The sequence below is a fragment of the Scardinius erythrophthalmus genome (assembly GCF_964197995.2).
Source record: "Scardinius erythrophthalmus genome assembly, chromosome: 13".
Lineage (NCBI taxonomy): Eukaryota > Metazoa > Chordata > Actinopteri > Cypriniformes > Leuciscidae > Scardinius > Scardinius erythrophthalmus.
Genome location: NC_138233.1, coordinates 5,279,345 through 5,298,447, shown reverse-complemented (window position 1 = coordinate 5,298,447; position 19,103 = coordinate 5,279,345). Strand labels below are relative to the sequence as shown.

At 40.7% G+C, this 19,103-nt stretch overlaps 2 protein-coding genes across 14 annotated transcripts in view; both read left to right on the top strand.

Annotated features, from left to right (window-relative positions):
* LOC308700560 (protocadherin gamma-A1-like) overlaps positions 1 to 19,103 on the top strand; it is a gene marked incomplete at its 5' end in the record, with an annotated part of 176,556 nt that overhangs the window by 123,845 nt on the left and 33,608 nt on the right. The window contains one exon of one of the 13 annotated variants that reach the window (XM_081382213.1): positions 214 to 2,791. The exons of 9 other annotated variants lie outside the window; for them this stretch is intronic. In XM_081382213.1, the coding sequence (XP_081238339.1) occupies positions 398 to 2,791 (2,394 nt within the window). Of the gene's footprint in view, positions 1 to 213; positions 2,792 to 10,101; positions 12,454 to 13,133; positions 15,662 to 16,340; positions 18,873 to 19,103 lie in introns of those variants that run through there. 3 more of the 13 variants (XM_081382212.1, XM_081382214.1, XM_081382207.1) reach the window with 3 other exon arrangements.
* On the top strand, positions 3,557 to 9,257 carry LOC308701235 (protocadherin beta-15-like; the record flags this gene model as incomplete). The annotated part of the gene is made up of 2 exons (XM_081383434.1): positions 3,557 to 5,913; positions 7,840 to 9,257. The coding sequence occupies exons 1-2, from the start codon at positions 3,603 to 3,605 to the stop codon at positions 9,255 to 9,257; spliced, it is 3,729 nt and encodes a 1,242-aa protein (XP_081239560.1). The 5' UTR covers positions 3,557 to 3,602.

Sequence of the window (19,103 nt, the reverse complement as noted above, 5' to 3'; positions counted from 1 at the left end):
CATGTTTTAATTTTGTGTTTTATTTATATTTCTCGCTGCATATATTTTTTGAGTGTATGCATTTTTAAAATAATTTAGATGCATTTTGCAGTAACTCAGAATGATCTCAGTGTGCCGCTGTTTGTTAGGGGGAAACCTCTAAGTGCGCATAATTCCAGCAACACCGCCCTCTCTAAATGCACGTATTAAGAAGAAAGAGACTGAGGCGAGTGCATAGCGCACACGGGCATAGCACTGAGGACACCGTCGCGGCTATGAACAGTCGGCTATGGATTTATGTTTAGACGTTGTCTCAGAAATTCCCCACTAGTATTTGGACCTATTCTATTTTGGACCTGAACACTTTAAGACTCTGATTTGGATACACCGTGACTTCGTTTATTTGGTCTTGAGCAAAATGTCGGACAGAACAATGGCGCGGCAAGTACTGCTGTTTATTTGGTTTCTCTCTATTAGTTCAGCTCTCGGGCAGGTCAGTTACTCCATTCCTGAAGAAATGGCGAAAGGCTCTTTAGTCGGGAACATAGCGCAGGATTTGGGTTTAGATTTAAAGAGACTGAAATCGGGTAAAGCGCGTATTTATACAGGAGACAGCGCTGAATACATCGAGCTGAATAAAGAAAGAGGAGTCCTCCTTATCAAAGAGAGAATAGACCGAGAGGCGCTATGCGGACAGACAACGCCTTGCGCGCTGCATTTACAGATTATACTCGATAATCCTATGGAACTGTTTAGGGTAACTGTTGAAATTACAGACATAAATGACAATTCTCCCATTTTCAAAAGAGATGAGAGAAGATTTGAGATAAGCGAATCAGCAGTGGTAGGATCAAAATTCATGCTGGAGAAAGCGATAGATGCAGACATCGGCGACAATGACCTACAGAGTTATTTTCTGCAACCTACTGATCATTTTAATTTAAAAATTCATGGTCAGAGTGATGGGAGTAAAAAGGTTGAAATGATTCTTCAAAAGCCTTTAGACAGAGAAAAACAGGAAAACATGTCTCTGATATTAACCGCAATAGATGGTGGGGAACCACCTAAATCAGGCACGGTTCAGATTCATATTACAGTGCTTGATGTTAACGATAATGCTCCAGTTTTTACTAAGCCTATATATAGGGCGATTATTACAGAAAATTCACAGACCGGCACGCCTCTCATCACTGTTAGCGCTTCTGATTCAGATAAAGGGACAAATGGAGAAGTCAGTTATTTTATTGCAAACAGTGACGGCGTATCTGATATTTTTCATATCGATGAAAATGGATTGATGACGTTAATCGGACAAATTGACTATGAAACATTTAAGCATTACCAAATTGATATAGAAGCTGTAGATAAAGGTGGGCTGTCTGATTCTAGTAAAATAATGGTCGATGTGATTGATGTAAATGATAACGCGCCAGTCATCACAGTGATGTCGAAATCTAATGCCATACCGGAGGATTCGCCACAGAGTACTGTTATTACCATCATCAGTGTTAATGATCCGGATTCTGACAGTAACGGACAGGTTCAGTGCAGTGTAAATGAAAACATTCCTTTTACAATCAAACCAACTTCTAATGGATTTTATAGTATTGTGACTGATAATGATTTAGACCGAGAGCGAGAGTCTGAGTACAACATCAGTGTGACGTGCGCTGATGAGGGCGTGCCCTCTCTCTCCAGCAGCGTCACTCTCTCCTTACAGATATCAGATGTCAATGATAACGCGCCCGTCTTTGAGAAGAGCTCATATGAGGCTTCTGTTCAAGAAAACAACACACCGGGTCTTTCCATATTCACAGTCAGAGCCAGAGACGCAGATTTTAACCAGAACGCCCGTGTGTCTTACATACTGGAGGACTCGTCGGTTAACGGAGTGCCCGTCTCCTCGTTAGTGTCCGTTAGTGCTGATAGTGGAGTCATACATGCAGTGCGATCTTTCGATTACGAGCAGATCAAAGATTTCCAGTTCCGCGTAAAAGCGCAGGACGGAGGCTCTCCTCCTCTCAGCAGCAACGCGAGCGTGAAAATAATCATTCAGGACCAGAATGACAACGCGCCTCAGGTTCTGTACCCGGTCCAGTCAGGTGTCTCTGTGGTGGCTGAAATAGTGCCTCGTTCGGCAGATGTGGGTTATCTGGTGACTAAAGTGGTGGCTGTTGATGTGGACTCTGGTCAGAACGCCTGGCTCTCATATAAACTGCAGAAAGCCACAGACAGGGCGCTGTTTGAAGTGGGCTTACAGAATGGAGAAATAAGAACTGTACGCCAAGTGACAGATAAAGATGCTGTCAAACAAAGACTCACTGTTGTAGTGGAGGACAACGGGCAGCCCTCTCGATCAGCTACAGTCAATGTTAACGTGGCGGTGGCGGACAGCTTCCCTGAAGTGCTCTCGGAGTTCACTGACTTTACGCACGACAAGGAATACAACGACAACCTGACTTTCTATCTAGTCTTGGCCTTGGCTGTGGTTTCATTTCTCTTTATCGTGTCTATCATTGCCATTCTGTCAGTCAAATGCTACAGATGGAGACGCGAGCGGATGTTTTATAAATCTGGAGCGAATCTTCCAGTTATTCCGTATTATCCGCCTCTTTACGCAGACGTAGGCGGCACAGGAACTTTACAGCACGTGTACAATTATGAGGTTTGCAGAACCACTGACTCCAGAAAGAGTGATCTGAAAGACGTCAGACCTTGCAGTGAGAGCATCATTAGTCTGGACACCAGTGGAACACAGACACTCACGCATGCGCAAAGAGGAAAACTGAATAATGACGATTCTTTTGATCAGGTGAGCTCGAGTGAATAGATATGCATATGATTTTCTGTTTTCCATTTAACTATAATATTTCTTTTTCTGACTTCATCAGTTTTATTGATGTTAATTGTATTATTATTTTTTTCGATTAATAGAGAAACACTGGCAACTGGCATACTTTTGGTGACTTTACATTTTTTTCACACTTTTTCATATTAAAATCTTAACTTTTCAATATTTAAAAGGAAATTACATGCATAGTCTTTGAAAAAATATATGTGTTCAATTGCACACAGTCAAGTATAAGAGGTTTTTATTGTGTGTATGTGCGCGCATGAGTCTTATAATGAATTGTTCCTGCATTATTTAAATGCTTTTTTATGTTTTGTTTTACTTTTGACTATTTTCCTATATTGACATATTTTTATTTTTATTTCAGCTGTTTTAACGCAAAATGTATAGGTTACTACAATGGTCGCAGTTCATATAGTTTTTGTATTTCTCTTCAACAGTATTTTTCAGTGTAATATTTCTCTGATGCACTAAGTGCCGCTGTTGGTCAGTATGTTCTTGTTTTAAACACTCATTTTTAGATCCTCCTCCACTTTCTGACATCATACAGTCTGCAGAATATCTCTTTCATTCGGACGGTCTCTTTTTAACACTGTAGCGTCGAGACATTCGCTGCCCAGTGTTTTCGGGTGAAGTTCGATTTTTCAACCTTTTTAACTCTTTTGTTCTTTGTCTTTTCTTCTGTATGGAATAGAAGATTTGGATGATGTCGGTTCTTTGTTGTTTTTACGCCCAAAGAGGCGCATCTTCGACGCGGATTTCATCATGGCTAATGCAGCCTCTCGTGCTCTGCGTCTTTGTCATGGTCGTTGCGCGCGGCCAGGTCCGTTATTCTATTCCAGAGGAGATGACAAAGGGCTCGCTGGTGGGAAATATCGTTCAGGATCTCGGTTTGGATGTTAAGAGGCTGAAATCTGGTCGAGCGCGGATCTTTACGGAGGACAGTCGTGAGTACATCGGTCTGAATGTGGATAAAGGGACGCTGATAGTGAAAGAGAGGATAGATAGAGAGGAGCTGTGCGCGCAAGTGTCTCCCTGCTCCTTACATTTTCAGATCATTCTAGAAAACCCCATGGAGCTGCATAGAATTGATGTAGAAATATTAGATATTAATGATAATGCTCCTACATTCAATAGAAAGGAAATTGATTTTCAAATAAGTGAATCAGCCATTCCTGGAGCTCGATATTCATTGGAAAGCGCTAAAGATCCAGATGTAGGTCTTAATACACTTCAGACGTATAAACTCAATCCCAGCGATTATTTCACACTAAAATCGTTGTCTCGCCCTGATGGGACTAAATACGTAGAGATGGTGCTGCAGGCTCACTTAGACCGAGAGAAACAAAGTGAACATAAATTGATTTTAACCGCATACGATGGAGGCAGTCCAGCAAAATCTGGTGCTGTTAAGATACATATTGTTGTTCTTGATGCAAACGACAACGCTCCGTCATTCACCCAATCTGTTTATCGAGTTAGTTTGCCCGAAAACACCCCTGTGGACTCTTTTATCATTACGGTATCCGCTACAGATGCAGACGAGGGTGCAAACGGAGATATTGAATATTATTTGTCTCAAAGCAGCCGTAGTGTTTCAAATATTTTCAGCATCGGTCCTTTAAACGGGGAGATAATAGTTAAAGGTGATTTAGATTTCGAGATATCTAAATACCACGAATTAGACATAGAAGCGACAGATAAGGGTGGTTTAACAGATACTTGCAAAGTACTTATTGAAATTACGGATGTGAACGACAACGCCCCTGTCATAAGCGTAATGTCATTATCTAACACAATCCCTGAGGACGCAGCACCGGAGACTGTGATAGCGATGTTGAATGTCAAAGATTTGGATTCGGGGAGAAACGGACAGGTTAAATGTTCAATTGGTCCAAATTTGCCATTCAAAATAGGGTCATCTGCTTCAAATTTCTATAGTGTGACAACCGATCAGTTATTAGATCGTGAAAGAATATCAGAATATAATATCACAATAACTGCTATTGATGAGGGCTCGCCATCTTTCTCTTCTAATAAAACACTGACACTGAAAATCTCTGATGTCAATGACAACGCCCCTGTGTTTCAGCGTCAGTCATACACCGCATATGTGATGGAAAATAATTCCCCCGGAGTCTCTGTTTTATCTGTTAAAGCGCATGACAAAGACTCTGGCAATAACGCGCGTATTTCATATTTTCTAGAGGATGTTCTTGTGAATGGCGTCTCTGCCTCGACCTATATTTCAGTGAATGCAGAGAGCGGAGAGATTCTTGCTGTCCGTTCTTTTGATTATGAGCAAACAAAAGAATTTAACATTCGCGTAAAAGCGCAGGACGGAGGCTCTCCTCCTCTCAGCAGCAACGCGAGCGTGAAAATAATCATTCAGGACCAGAATGACAACGCGCCTCAGGTTCTGTACCCGGTCCAGTCAGGTGTTTCTGTGGTGGCTGAAATAGTGCCTCGTTCGGCAGATGTGGGTTATCTGGTGACTAAAGTGGTGGCTGTTGATGTGGACTCTGGTCAGAACGCCTGGCTCTCATATAAACTGCAGAAAGCCACAGACAGGGCGCTGTTTGAAGTGGGCTTACAGAATGGAGAAATAAGAACTGTACGCCAAGTGACAGATAAAGATGCTGTCAAACAAAGACTCACTGTTGTAGTGGAGGACAACGGGCAGCCCTCTCGATCAGCTACAGTCAATGTTAACGTGGCGGTGGCGGACAGCTTCCCTGAAGTGCTCTCGGAGTTCACTGACTTTACGCACGACAAGGAATACAACGACAACCTGACTTTCTATCTAGTCTTGGCCTTGGCTGTGGTTTCATTTCTCTTTATCGTGTCTATCATTGCCATACTGTCAGTCAAATGCTACAGATGGAGACGCGAGCGGATGTTTTATAAATCTGGAGCGAATCTTCCAGTTATTCCGTATTATCCGCCTCTTTACGCAGACGTAGGCGGCACAGGAACTTTACAGCACGTGTACAATTATGAGGTTTGCAGAACCACTGACTCCAGAAAGAGTGATCTGAAATACGTCAGACCTTGCAGTGAGAGCATCATTAGTCTGGACACCAGTGGAACACAGACACTCACGCATGCGCAAAGAGGAAAACTGAATAATGACGATTCTTTTGATCAGGTGAGCTCGGGTGAATGATTATGTATACTTTTCTGGTGTCCATTTAATATATATATTTTCTATATCTGATTTTCTCAGTTTTATTGCTGTGCGTTGTATTTTTTAGAGCTATTGTAAAAAATAATAATAATAATAATAATAAAAAGACAGCTGCGGTTGAAATTTTCTGCACTGCTATATATTTCCCCAAAGGTTTTCTTCTTAAAACTATAACTTTTTTTAATATTTTATAGAAAATTAGACGCATAGTATTTTTCATATATAAACTGATTTCAGTTGTACTCAGTCAAGTAATATGTTTTTATTGTAGAATTTATATAATACATTTAATAACATTTTTTACAATAAACGCGTATATGCAATTAATTGTAGCCTACTTATAGACTGTTTAATATTTTCTACTTTGCTTTTTACTGTTTTCCTTTTATCATATTTTAACGTTTTTGGTTCAGATAATTTTTTTTATGGATATTTCAAAAGTAATGTGTTGACGAAAAAAGTTTTCTACTTATTTCGCAGCTGGTGCATATTATTGTATTGCTCTTTAACACATACTTTTTCAGTGTAATATTTCTCTGATGCACTAAGTGCCGCTGTTGGTCAGTATGTGCGTGTTTTAAACACTCATTTTTAGATCCTCCTCCACTTTCTGACATCATACAGTCTGCAGAATATCTCTTTCATTCGGACGGTCTCTTTTTAACACTGAAGCGTCGAGACATTCGCTGCCCAGTGTTTTCGGGTGAAGTTCGATTTTCCAACCTTTTTAACTCTTTTGTTCTTTGTCTTTTCTTCTGTATGGAATAGAAGATTTGGATGATGTCGCTTCTTTGTTGTTTTTACGCCCAAAGAGGCGCATCTTCGACGCGGATTTCATCATGGCTAATGCAGCCTCTCGTGCTCTGCGTCTTTGTCATGGTCGTTGCGCGCGGCCAGGTCCGTTATACTATTCCAGAGGAGATGACAAAGGGCTCGCTGGTGGGAAATATCGTTCAGGATCTCGGTTTGGATGTTAAGAGGCTGAAATCTGGTCGAGCGCGGATCTTTACGGAGGACAGTCGTGAGTACATCGGTCTGAATGTGGATAAAGGGACGCTGATAGTGAAAGAGAGGATAGATAGAGAGGAGCTGTGCGCGCAAGTGTCTCCCTGCTCCTTACATTTTCAGATCATTCTAGAAAACCCCATGGAGCTGCATAGAATTGATGTGGAAATATTAGATATCAATGATCATGCTCCTTCTTTCATGAACAAAGAGATTACTTTTCAAATAAGCGAATCTGCTTTGTCAGGGGCTCGATATTCAATCGACAGCGCTAATGATCCAGATGTTGGTCTAAATTCTCTTCAGACATATAAATTAAATCCAAACGACCATTTTGTGCTCAAAACGTTGTCTCACACTGATGGTACGAAATATGTGGAAATGGTCTTGCAGACATCATTAGACAGAGAAAAACATGAGGTGCATAATCTGATTTTGACGGCGTTTGATGGTGGAACCCCCCAAAAAACCGGTACAGTAAAAATAAACGTTAATGTCTTGGATGCAAATGACAACGCGCCTGTTTTTAGTCAATCTGTATATACTGCACTCGTCGCTGAAAATGCGCAAAAGGGTTCATTGGTCGTAAAAGTTAGTGCAACTGACGCAGATCAAGGAACAAATAAACATGTGTCCTATTCATTTTCACAAATCAGCAAAAACATCTTGAATATTTTCAGTATTGACCCCAATAATGGTGATATTATTGTTGTTGCCCGTCTAGACTTTGAAAAATCCAAGAAATACGAATTGAATGTGGTGGCAACAGACAATGGGGGGTTAACAGATACTGCTAAAGTAATGGTGGAAATTACAGATATTAATGACAATGCCCCTGTAATTAATGTAATATCGTTGACAAACCCTTTACCAGAAAACTCAGCTCCTGAAACTGTGATAGCAATGCTGAATGTCAAAGATTTGGATTCAGGGAAAAATGGACAGGTGAGATGCTTAATTAATCCGAGTTTACCATTTCAAATCAGACAATCATCCTCAAATTTCTATAGTTTGATCACTGATCAGCCTTTAGACCGTGAAAAAATGTCAGAGTATAATATTACAATAACTGCTATTGATGAGGGCTCACCATCTTTCTCTACTAATAAAACACTGACACTGAAAATCTCTGATGTCAATGACAACGCCCCTGTGTTTCATCTTCAGTCATACACCGCATATGTGATGGAAAATAATTCCCCCGGAGTCTCTGTTTTATCTGTTAAAGCGCATGACAAAGACTCTGGCAATAACGCACGTATTTCGTATTTTCTAGAGGATGTTCTTGTGAATGGCGTCTCTGCCTCGACCTATATTTCAGTGAATGCAGAGAGCGGAGAGATTCTTGCTGTTCGTTCTTTTGATTATGAGCAAACAAAAGAATTTAACATTCGCGTAAAAGCGCAGGACGGAGGCTCTCCTCCTCTCAGCAGCAACGCGAGCGTGAAAATAATCATTCAGGACCAGAATGACAACGCGCCTCAGGTTCTGTACCCGGTCCAGTCAGGTGTTTCTGTGGTGGCTGAAATAGTGCCTCGTTCGGCAGATGTGGGTTATCTGGTGACTAAAGTGGTGGCTGTTGATGTGGACTCTGGTCAGAACGCCTGGCTCTCATATAAACTGCAGAAAGCCACAGACAGGGCGCTGTTTGAAGTGGGCTTACAGAATGGAGAAATAAGAACTGTACGCCAAGTGACAGATAAAGATGCTGTCAAACAAAGACTCACTGTTGTAGTGGAGGACAACGGGCAGCCCTCTCGATCAGCTACAGTCAATGTTAACGTGGCGGTGGCGGACAGCTTCCCTGAAGTGCTCTCGGAGTTCACTGACTTTACGCACGACAAGGAATACAACGACAACCTGACTTTCTATCTAGTCTTGGCCTTGGCTGTGGTTTCATTTCTCTTTATCGTGTCTATCATTGCCATATTGTCAGTCAAATGCTACAGATGGAGACGCGAGCGGATGTTTTATAAATCTGGAGCGAATCTTCCAGTTATTCCGTATTATCCGCCTCTTTACGCAGACGTAGGCGGCACAGGAACTTTACAGCACGTGTACAATTATGAGGTTTGCAGAACCACTGACTCCAGAAAGAGTGATCTGAAATACGTCAGACCTTGTAGTGAGAGCATCATTAGTCTGGACACCAGTGGAACACAGACTCTCACGCATGCGCAGAGAGGAAAACTGAATAATGACGATTCTTTTGATCAGGTGAGCTCGAGTGAATAGATATGCATATGATTTTCTGTTTTCCATTTAACTATTATTTTTCTTTTTTAACTTCATCAGTTTTATTGATGTTCACTGTATTATTATAATATTTTTCAATAAATAGAAAAACACTGGCATCTATAGTTGAAATTTACTGTACTGATATAATTTTGGTGACTTTACATTTTTTCACACTTTTTCATAAAATCTTAACTTTTTAATATTTAATAGGAAATTACATGCATGCATAGTCTTTGAAAAAATATATTTGTTCAGTTGCACTCAGTCAAGTATAAGAGGTTTTTGTTGTGCGTATGTGCGCGCACGGGTCAGTCATGTAAATAATTGTTCCTGTATTATTTAAACGCTTTTTTTATTTTCTGTTTTGCTGTTGACCATTTTCCTATTATCATATTTGTAGTTATTTTTCAGCTGTTTTAACGCAAAATATATAGGTTACTACAATGGGTCGCAGTTCATATAGTTTTTGTATTTCTCTTCAACAGTATTTTTCAGTGTAATATTTCTCTGATGCACTAAGTGCCGCTGTTGGTCAGTATGTGCGTGTTTTAAACACTCATTTTTAGATCCTCCTCCACTTTCTGACATCATACAGTCTGCAGAATATCTCTTTCATTCGGACGGTCTCTTTTTAACACTGAAGCGTCGAGACATTCGCTGCCCAGTGTTTTCGGGTGAAGTTCGATTTTTCAACCTTTTTAAATCTTTTGTTCTTTGTCTTTTCTTCTGTATGGAATAGAAGATTTGGATGATGTCGGTTCTTTGTTGTTTTTACGCCCAAAGAGGCGCATCTTCGACGCGGATTTCATCATGGCTAATGCAGCCTCTCGTGCTCTGCGTCTTTGTCATGGCCGTTGCGCGCGGCCAGGTCCGTTATTCTATTCCAGAGGAGATGACAAAGGGCTCGCTGGTGGGAAATATCGTTCAGGATCTCGGTTTGGATGTTAAGAGGCTGAAATCTGGTCGAGCGCGGATCTTTACGGAGGACAGTCGTGAGTACATCGGTCTGAATGTGGATAAAGGGACGCTGATAGTGAAAGAGAGGATAGATAGAGAGGAGCTGTGCGCGCAAGTGTCTCCCTGCTCCTTACATTTTCAGATCATTCTAGAAAACCCCATGGAGCTGCATAGAATTGATGTAGAAATATTAGATATCAATGATCATGCTCCTTCTTTCATGAACAAAGAGATTACTTTTCAAATAAGCGAATCTGCTTTGTCAGGGGCTCGATATTCAATCGACAGCGCTAATGATCCAGATGTAGGTCTAAATTCTCTTCAGACATATAGATTAACTCCATCTGATCATTTTACAGTTAAAATACCTTCTCATCTAGATGAAACAAAATACGTAGAAATGACTTTGCAAAAACCCCTTGACAGAGAAACGGCAGAGGAACATAAATTGATCTTAACTGCATTCGACGGCGGAAACCCTCAAAAAACGGGCACTATCAAGATAAACGTTATTGTTTTAGATGCAAATGACAATGCACCTGTTTTCAGTCAATCAGTCTATAGAGCTTCAATTCCAGAGAATTATTCTAAAGGATCCACTGTTTTAAAGGTTAGTGCAACTGATGGAGACATGGGATCTAATGGAGAGGTTACATATTCTTTTTCCAAGAGCAGTGAACGTTTATCTAACTTTTTCCAAATTGATTCCAGTACAGGGGAAATTACAGTTAATGGTCCGTTAGATTTCGAAAAATCAAAAAAGTATGAATTATATGTGGAAGCAACAGACAAAGGCGGATTAAGTGATACCAGCAAAGTGCATATTGAAATTACTGATATAAATGACAATGCTCCTATAATGAGCGTAATTTCATTTTCAAGCCCAGTGCCGGAGAATTCAGCGCCAGAGACTGTAATAGCAATGTTGAATGTCAAAGATTTAGATTCGGGTAAAAACGGAATAGTTAAGTGCTTCATCCCTCATAATTTACCGTTTAAAATAAAGTCATCAACCCCGAACTTCTACAGTTTAGTCACTGATGAGCTTTTGGATCGAGAAATGATCTCAGAATATAATATCACAATAACTGCTATTGATGAGGGCTCGCCATCTTTCTCTACTAATAAAACACTGACACTGAAAATCTCTGATGTCAATGACAACGCCCCTGTGTTTCAGCGTCAGTCATACACCGCATATGTGATGGAAAATAATTCCCCCGGAGTCTCTGTTTTATCTGTTAAAGCGCATGACAAAGACTCTGGCAATAACGCGCGTATTTCATATTTTCTAGAGGATGTTCTTGTGAATGGCGTCTCTGCCTCGACCTATATTTCAGTGAATGCAGAGAGCGGAGAGATTCTTGCTGTTCGTTCTTTTGATTATGAGCAAACAAAAGAATTTAACATTCGCGTAAAAGCGCAGGACGGAGGCTCTCCTCCTCTCAGCAGCAACGCGAGCGTGAAAATAATCATTCAGGACCAGAATGACAACGCGCCTCAGGTTCTGTACCCGGTCCAGTCAGGTGTTTCTGTGGTGGCTGAAATAGTGCCTCGTTCGGCAGATGTGGGTTATCTGGTGACTAAAGTGGTGGCTGTTGATGTGGACTCTGGTCAGAACGCCTGGCTCTCATATAAACTGCAGAAAGCCACAGACAGGGCGCTGTTTGAAGTGGGCTTACAGAATGGAGAAATAAGAACTGTACGCCAAGTGACAGATAAAGATGCTGTCAAACAAAGACTCACTGTTGTAGTGGAGGACAACGGGCAGCCCTCTCGATCAGCTACAGTCAATGTTAACGTGGCGGTGGCGGACAGCTTCCCTGAAGTGCTCTCGGAGTTCACTGACTTTACGCACGACAAGGAATACAACGACAACCTGACTTTCTATCTAGTCTTGGCCTTGGCTGTGGTTTCATTTCTCTTTATCGTGTCTATCATTGCCATACTGTCAGTCAAATGCTACAGATGGAGGCGCGAGCGGATGTTTTATAAATCTGGAGCGAATCTTCCAGTTATTCCGTATTATCCGCCTCTTTACGCAGACGTAGGCGGCACAGGAACTTTACAGCACGTGTACAATTATGAGGTTTGCAGAACCACTGACTCCAGAAAGAGTGATCTGAAATACGTCAGACCTTGCAGTGAAAGCATCATTAGTCTGGACACCAGTGGAACACAGACACTCACGCATGCGCAAAGAGGAAAACTGAATAATGACGATTCTTTTGATCAGGTGAGCTCGAGTGAATAGATATGCATATGATTTTCTGTTTTCCATTTAACTATTATTTTTATTTTTCTGACTTCATCAGTTTTATTGATGTTCACTGTATTATTATAATATTTTTTCGATTAATAGAAAAACACTGGCATAGTTGAAATTTACTGTACTGATATAATTTTGGTGACTGTACATTTTTTCACACGTTTTCATAAAGTCTTAACTTTTTAATATTTAATAGGAAATGACATGCATAGTCTTTGAAAAAAAAATATTTGTTCAGTTGCACACAGTCAAGTATAAGAGGTTTTTATTGTGCGTATGTGCGCGCATGGGTGAGTCATGTAATGAATTGTTCCTGTATTTTTTAAACGCTTTTTTTATTTTCTGTTTTGCTGTTGACCATTTTCCTATTATCATATTTGTATTTATATTTTAGCTGTTTTAACGCAAAATGTATAGGTTACTACAATGGTCGCAGGTCATATAGTTTTTGTATTTCTCTTCAACAGTATTTTTCAGTGTAATATTTCTCTGATGCACTAAGTGCCGCTGTTGGTCAGTATGTGCGTGTTTTAAACACTCATTTTTAGATCCTCCTCCACTTTCTGACATCATACATTCTGCAGAATATCTCTTTCATTCGGACGGTCTCTTTTTAACACTGAAGCGTCGAGACATTCGCTGCCCAGTGTTTTCGGGTGAAGTTCGATTTTCCAACCTTTTTAACTCTTTTGTTCTTTGTCTTTTCTTCTGTATGGAATAGAAGATTTGGATGATGTCGGTTCTTTGTTGTTTTTACGCCCAAAGAGGCGCATCTTCGACGCGGATTTCATCATGGCTAATGCAGCCTCTCGTGCTCTGCGTCTTTGTCATGGTCGTTGCGCGCGGCCAGGTCCGTTATTCTATTCCAGAGGAGATGACAAAGGGCTCGCTGGTGGGAAATATCGTTCAGGATCTCGGTTTGGATGTTAAGAGGCTGAAATCTGGTCGAGCGCGGATCTTTACGGAGGACAGTCGTGAGTACATCGGTCTGAATGTGGATAAAGGGACGCTGATAGTGAAAGAGAGGATAGATAGAGAGGAGCTGTGCGCGCAAGTGTCTCCCTGCTCCTTACATTTTCAGATCATTCTAGAAAACCCCATGGAGCTGCATAGAATTGATGTAGAAATATTAGATATAAATGATCATGCTCCAGTTTTCATGAAAAAGGAGATTACTTTTCAAATAAGCGAATCTGCTTTGTCTGGGACTCGATATTCAATGGATAGTGCGAAAGATCCAGATGTAGGTCTAAATTCTCTTCAGACATATAGATTAACTCCATCTGATCATTTTACAGTTAAAATACCTTCTCATCTCGACGAAACAAAATACATAGAGATGATTTTGCAAAAAACTTTAGACAGAGAAACGGCAGAGGAACATAAATTGATCTTAACTGCATTCGACGGCGGAAACCCTCAAAAAACGGGCACTATCAAGATAAACGTTATTGTTTTAGATGCAAATGACAATGCACCTGTTTTCAGTCAATCAGTCTATAGAGCTTCAATTCCAGAGAATTATTCTAAAGGATCCACTGTGTTAAAGGTTAGTGCAACTGATGGAGACATGGGATCTAATGGAGAGGTTACATATTCTTTTTCTCAAAGCAGTGAAAGCTCTTCTGGCCTTTTTACCATTGATTCCAGTTCTGGAGATATTACAGTTAATGGTCCGTTAGATTTCGAGAAATCCAAAAAATATGAATTGTCAGTGGAAGCAACAGACAAAGGGGGATTAAGTGATACCAGCAAAGTGCATATTGAAATTACTGATATAAATGACAATGCTCCTATAATAAGCGTAATTTCATTTTCAAGCCCAGTGCCGGAGAATTCAGCGCCAGAGACTGTAATAGCAATGTTTAATGTCAAAGATTTAGATTCGGGTAAAAACGGAATAGTTAAGTGCTTAATCCCTCATAATTTACCGTTTAAAATAAAGTCATCAACCCCGAATTTCTATAGTTTAGTCACTGATGAGCTTTTGGATCGTGAGATGATTTCAGAATATAATATTACAATAACTGCTATTGATGAGGGCTCGCCATCTTTCTCTACTAATAAAACACTGACACTGAAAATCTCTGATATCAATGACAACGCCCCTGTGTTTCAGCGTCAGTCATACACCGCATATGTGATGGAAAATAATTCCCCCGGAGTCTCTGTTTTATCTGTTAAAGCGCATGACAAAGACTCTGGCAATAACGCGCGTATTTCATATTTTCTAGAGGATGTTCTTGTGAATGGCGTCTCTGCCTCGACCTATATTTCAGTGAATGCAGAGAGCGGAGAGATTCTTGCTGTTCGTTCTTTTGATTATGAGCAAACAAAAGAATTTAACATTCGCGTAAAAGCGCAGGACGGAGGCTCTCCTCCTCTCAGCAGCAACGCGAGCGTGAAAATAATCATTCAGGACCAGAATGACAACGCGCCTCAGGTTCTGTACCCGGTCCAGTCAGGTGTTTCTGTGGTGGCTGAAATAGTGCCTCGTTCGGCAGATGTGGGTTATCTGGTGACTAAAGTGGTGGCTGTTGATGTGGACTCTGGTCAGAACGCCTGGCTCTCATATAAACTGCAGAAAGCCACAGACAGGGCGCTGTTTGAAGTGGGCTTACAGAATGGAGAAATAAGAACTGTACGCCAAGTGACAGATAAAGATGCTGTCAAACAAAGACTCACTGTTGTAGTGGAGGACAACGGGCAGCCCTCTCGATCAGCTACAGTCAATGTTAACGTGGCGGTGGCGGACAGCTTCCCTGAAGTGCTCTCGGAGTTCACTGACTTTACGCACGACAAGGAATACAACGACAACCTGACTTTCTATCTAGTCTTGGCCTTGGCTGTGGTTTCATTTCTCTTTATCGTGTCTATCATTGCCATTCTGTCAGTCAAATGCTACAGATGGAGACGCGAGCGGATGTTTTATAAATCTGGAGCGAATCTTCCAGTTATTCCGTATTATCCGCCTCTTTACGCAGACGTAGGCGGCACAGGAACTTTACAGCACGTGTACAATTATGAGGTTTGCAGAACCACTGACTCCAGAAAGAGTGATCTGAAATACGTCAGACCTTGCAGTGAAAGCATCATTAGTCTGGACACCAGTGGAACACAGACACTCACGCATGCGCAAAGAGGAAAACTCAATAATGACGATTCTTTTGATCAGGTGAGCTCGAGTGAATAGATATGCATATGATTTTCTGTTTTCCATTTAACTATTATTTTTCTTTTTCTAACTTCATCAGTTTTATTGATGTTCACTGTATTATTATAATTTTTTTCGATTAATAGAAAAACACTGGCATCTATAGTTGAAATTTACTGTACTGATATACTTTTGGTGACTTTACATTTTTTCACACTTTTTCATAAAATCTTAACTTTTTAATATTTAATAGGAAATTACATGCATAGTCTTTGAAAAAATATATTTGTTCAGTTGCACTCAGACAAGTATAAGAGGTTTTTATTGTGCGTATGTGCGCGCACGGGTCAGTCATGTAAATAATTGTTCCTGCATTATTTAAACGCTTTTTTATATTTTCTGTTTTGCTTTTGACCCTTTTTCTATTATCAAATTTGTATTTATATTTTAGCTATTTTAACGCATAATGTATAGGTTACTACAATGGTCGCAGGTCATATAGTTTTTGTATTTCTCTTCAACAGTATTTTTCAGTGTAATATTTCTCTGATGCACTAAGTGCCGCTGTTGGTCAGTATGTTCTTGTTTTAAACACTCATTTTTAGATCCTCCTCCACTTTCTGACATCATACAGTCTGCAGAATATCTCTTTCATTCGGACGGTCTCTTTTTAACACTGAAGCGTCGAGACATTCGCGGCCCAGTGTTTTCGGGTGAAGTTCGATTTTTCAACCTTTTTAAATATTTTGTTCTTTGTCTTTTCTTCTGTATGGAATAGAAGATTTGGATGATGTCGCTTCTTTGTTGTTTTTACGCCCAAAGAGGCGCATCTTCGACGCGGATTTCATCATGGCTAATGCAGCCTCTCGTGCTCTGCGTCTTTGTCATGGCCGTTGCGCGCGGCCAGGTCCGTTATTCTATTCCAGAGGAGATGACAAAGGGCTCGCTGGTGGGAAATATCGTTCAGGATCTCGGTTTGGATGTTAAGAGGCTGAAATCTGGTCGAGCGCGGATCTTTACGGAGGACAGTCGTGAGTACATCGGTCTGAATGTGGATAAAGGGACGCTGATAGTGAAAGAGAGGATAGATAGAGAGGAGCTGTGCGCGCAAGTGTCTCCCTGCTCCTTACATTTTCAGATCATTCTAGAAAACCCCATGGAGCTGCACAGAATCGATGTAGAAATATTAGATATTAATGATCATGCTCCAGTTTTCAAGAAGAAGGAGATTACTTTTCAAATGAGTGAACTTGCTTTGTCAGGGGCTCGATATTCAATCGACAGCGCTAATGATCCAGATGTAGGTCTAAATTCTCTTCAGACATATAAATTAACTTCGTCTGATCATTTTACAGTTAAAATACCTTCTCATCTCGACGAAACAAAGTACGTAGAGATAATTTTGCAAAAAACTTTAGACAGAGAAACGGCAGAGGAACATAAATTGATCTTAACTGCATTCGACGGCGGAAACCCTCAAAAAACGGGCACTATCAAGATAAACGTTATTGTTTTAGATGCAAATGACAATGCACCTGTTTTCAGTCAATCAGTCTATAGAGCTTCAATTCCAGAGAATTATTCTAAAGGATCCACTGTTTTAAAGGTTAGTGCAACTGACGGAGACATGGGATCTAATGGAGAGGTTACATATTCTTTTTCTCAGAGCAGTGAAAGCTCTTCTGGCCTTTTTACCATTGATTCCAGTTCTGGAGATATTACAGTTAATGGTCTATTAGATTTCGAGAAATCCAAAAAATATGAATTGTCAGTGGAAGCAACAGACAAAGGGGGATTACGAGATACCAGTAAAGTTCATATTGAAATTACTGATATAAATGACAATGCTCCTATAATAAGCGTAATTTCATTTTCAAGCCCAGTGCCGGAGAATTCAGCGCCAGAGACTGTAATAGCAATGTTGAATGTCAAAGATTTAGATTCGGGTAAAAACGGAATAGTTAAGTGCTTCATTCCTCATAATTTACCGTTTAAAATAAAGTCATCAACCTCGAACTTCTACAGTTTAGTCACTGATGAGCTTTTGGATCGAGAAATGATCTCAGAATATAATATCACAATAACTGCTATTGATGAGGGCTCGCCATCTTTCTCTACTAATAAAACACTGACACTGAAAATCTCTGATGTCAATGACAACGCCCCTGTGTTTCAGCGTCAGTCATACACCGCATATGTGATGGAAAATAATTCCCCCGGAGTCTCTGTTTTATCTGTTAAAGCGCATGACAAAGACTCTGGCAATAACGCGCGTATTTCATATTTTCTAGAGGATGTTCTTGTGAATGGCGTCTCTGCCTCGACTTATATTTCAGTGAATGCAGAGAGCGGAGAGATTCTTGCTGTCCGTTCTTTTGATTATGAGCAAACAAAAGAATTTAACATTCGCGTAAAAGCGCAGGACGGAGGCTCTCCTCCTCTCAACAGCAACGCGAGCGTGAAAATAATCATTCAGGACCAGAATGACAACGCGCCTCAGGTTCTGTACCCGGTCCAGTCAGGTGTTTCTGTGGTGGCTGAAATAGTGCCTCGTTCGGCAGATGTGGGTTATCTGGTGACTAAAGTGGTGGCTGTTGATGTGGACTCTGGTCAGAACGCCTGGCTCTCATATAAACTGCAGAAAGCCACAGACAGGGCGCTGTTTGAAGTGGGCTTACAGAATGGAGAAATAAGAACTGTACGCCAAGTGACAGATAAAGATGCTGTCAAACAAAGACTCACTGTTGTAGTGGAGGACAACGGGCAGCCCTCTCGATCAGCTACAGTCAATGTTAACGTGGCGGTGGCGGACAGCTTCCCTGAAGTGCTCTCGGAGTTCACTGACTTTACGCACGACAAGGAATACAACGACAACCTGACTTTCTATCTAGTCTTGGCCTTGGCTGTGGTTTCATTTCTCTTTATCGTGTCTATCATTGCCATTCTGTCAGTCAAATGCTACAGATGGAGACGCGAGCGGATGTTTTATAAATCTGGAGCGAATCTTCCAGTTATTCCGTATTATCCGCCTCTTTACGCAGACGTAGGCGGCACAGGAACTTTACAGCACGTGTACAATTATGAGGTTTGCAGAACCACTGACTCCAGAAAGAGTGATCTGAAATACGTCAGACCTTGCAGTGAGAGCATCATTAGTCTGGACACCAGTGGAACACAGACTCTCACGCATGCGCAGAGGGGAAAACTGAATAATGACGATTCTTTTGATCAGGTGAGCTCGGGTTTATATTTATATATGAATTTTCTGCCTTCAGCTTTAACTGTCAAGCATTACTTGACACAAATGACAGTTTTATATCTTCCTCTTAGCTTTTTGACTACATTGTCCGTCTATTTAATATTTCGTTCAATTAAACATCTGCATTAAAATGTTTTTTTATTATTATTATGATGGTTTTTATGATTATGATTATTATAGCTTTATTTATTTTTTCAGTGCAAT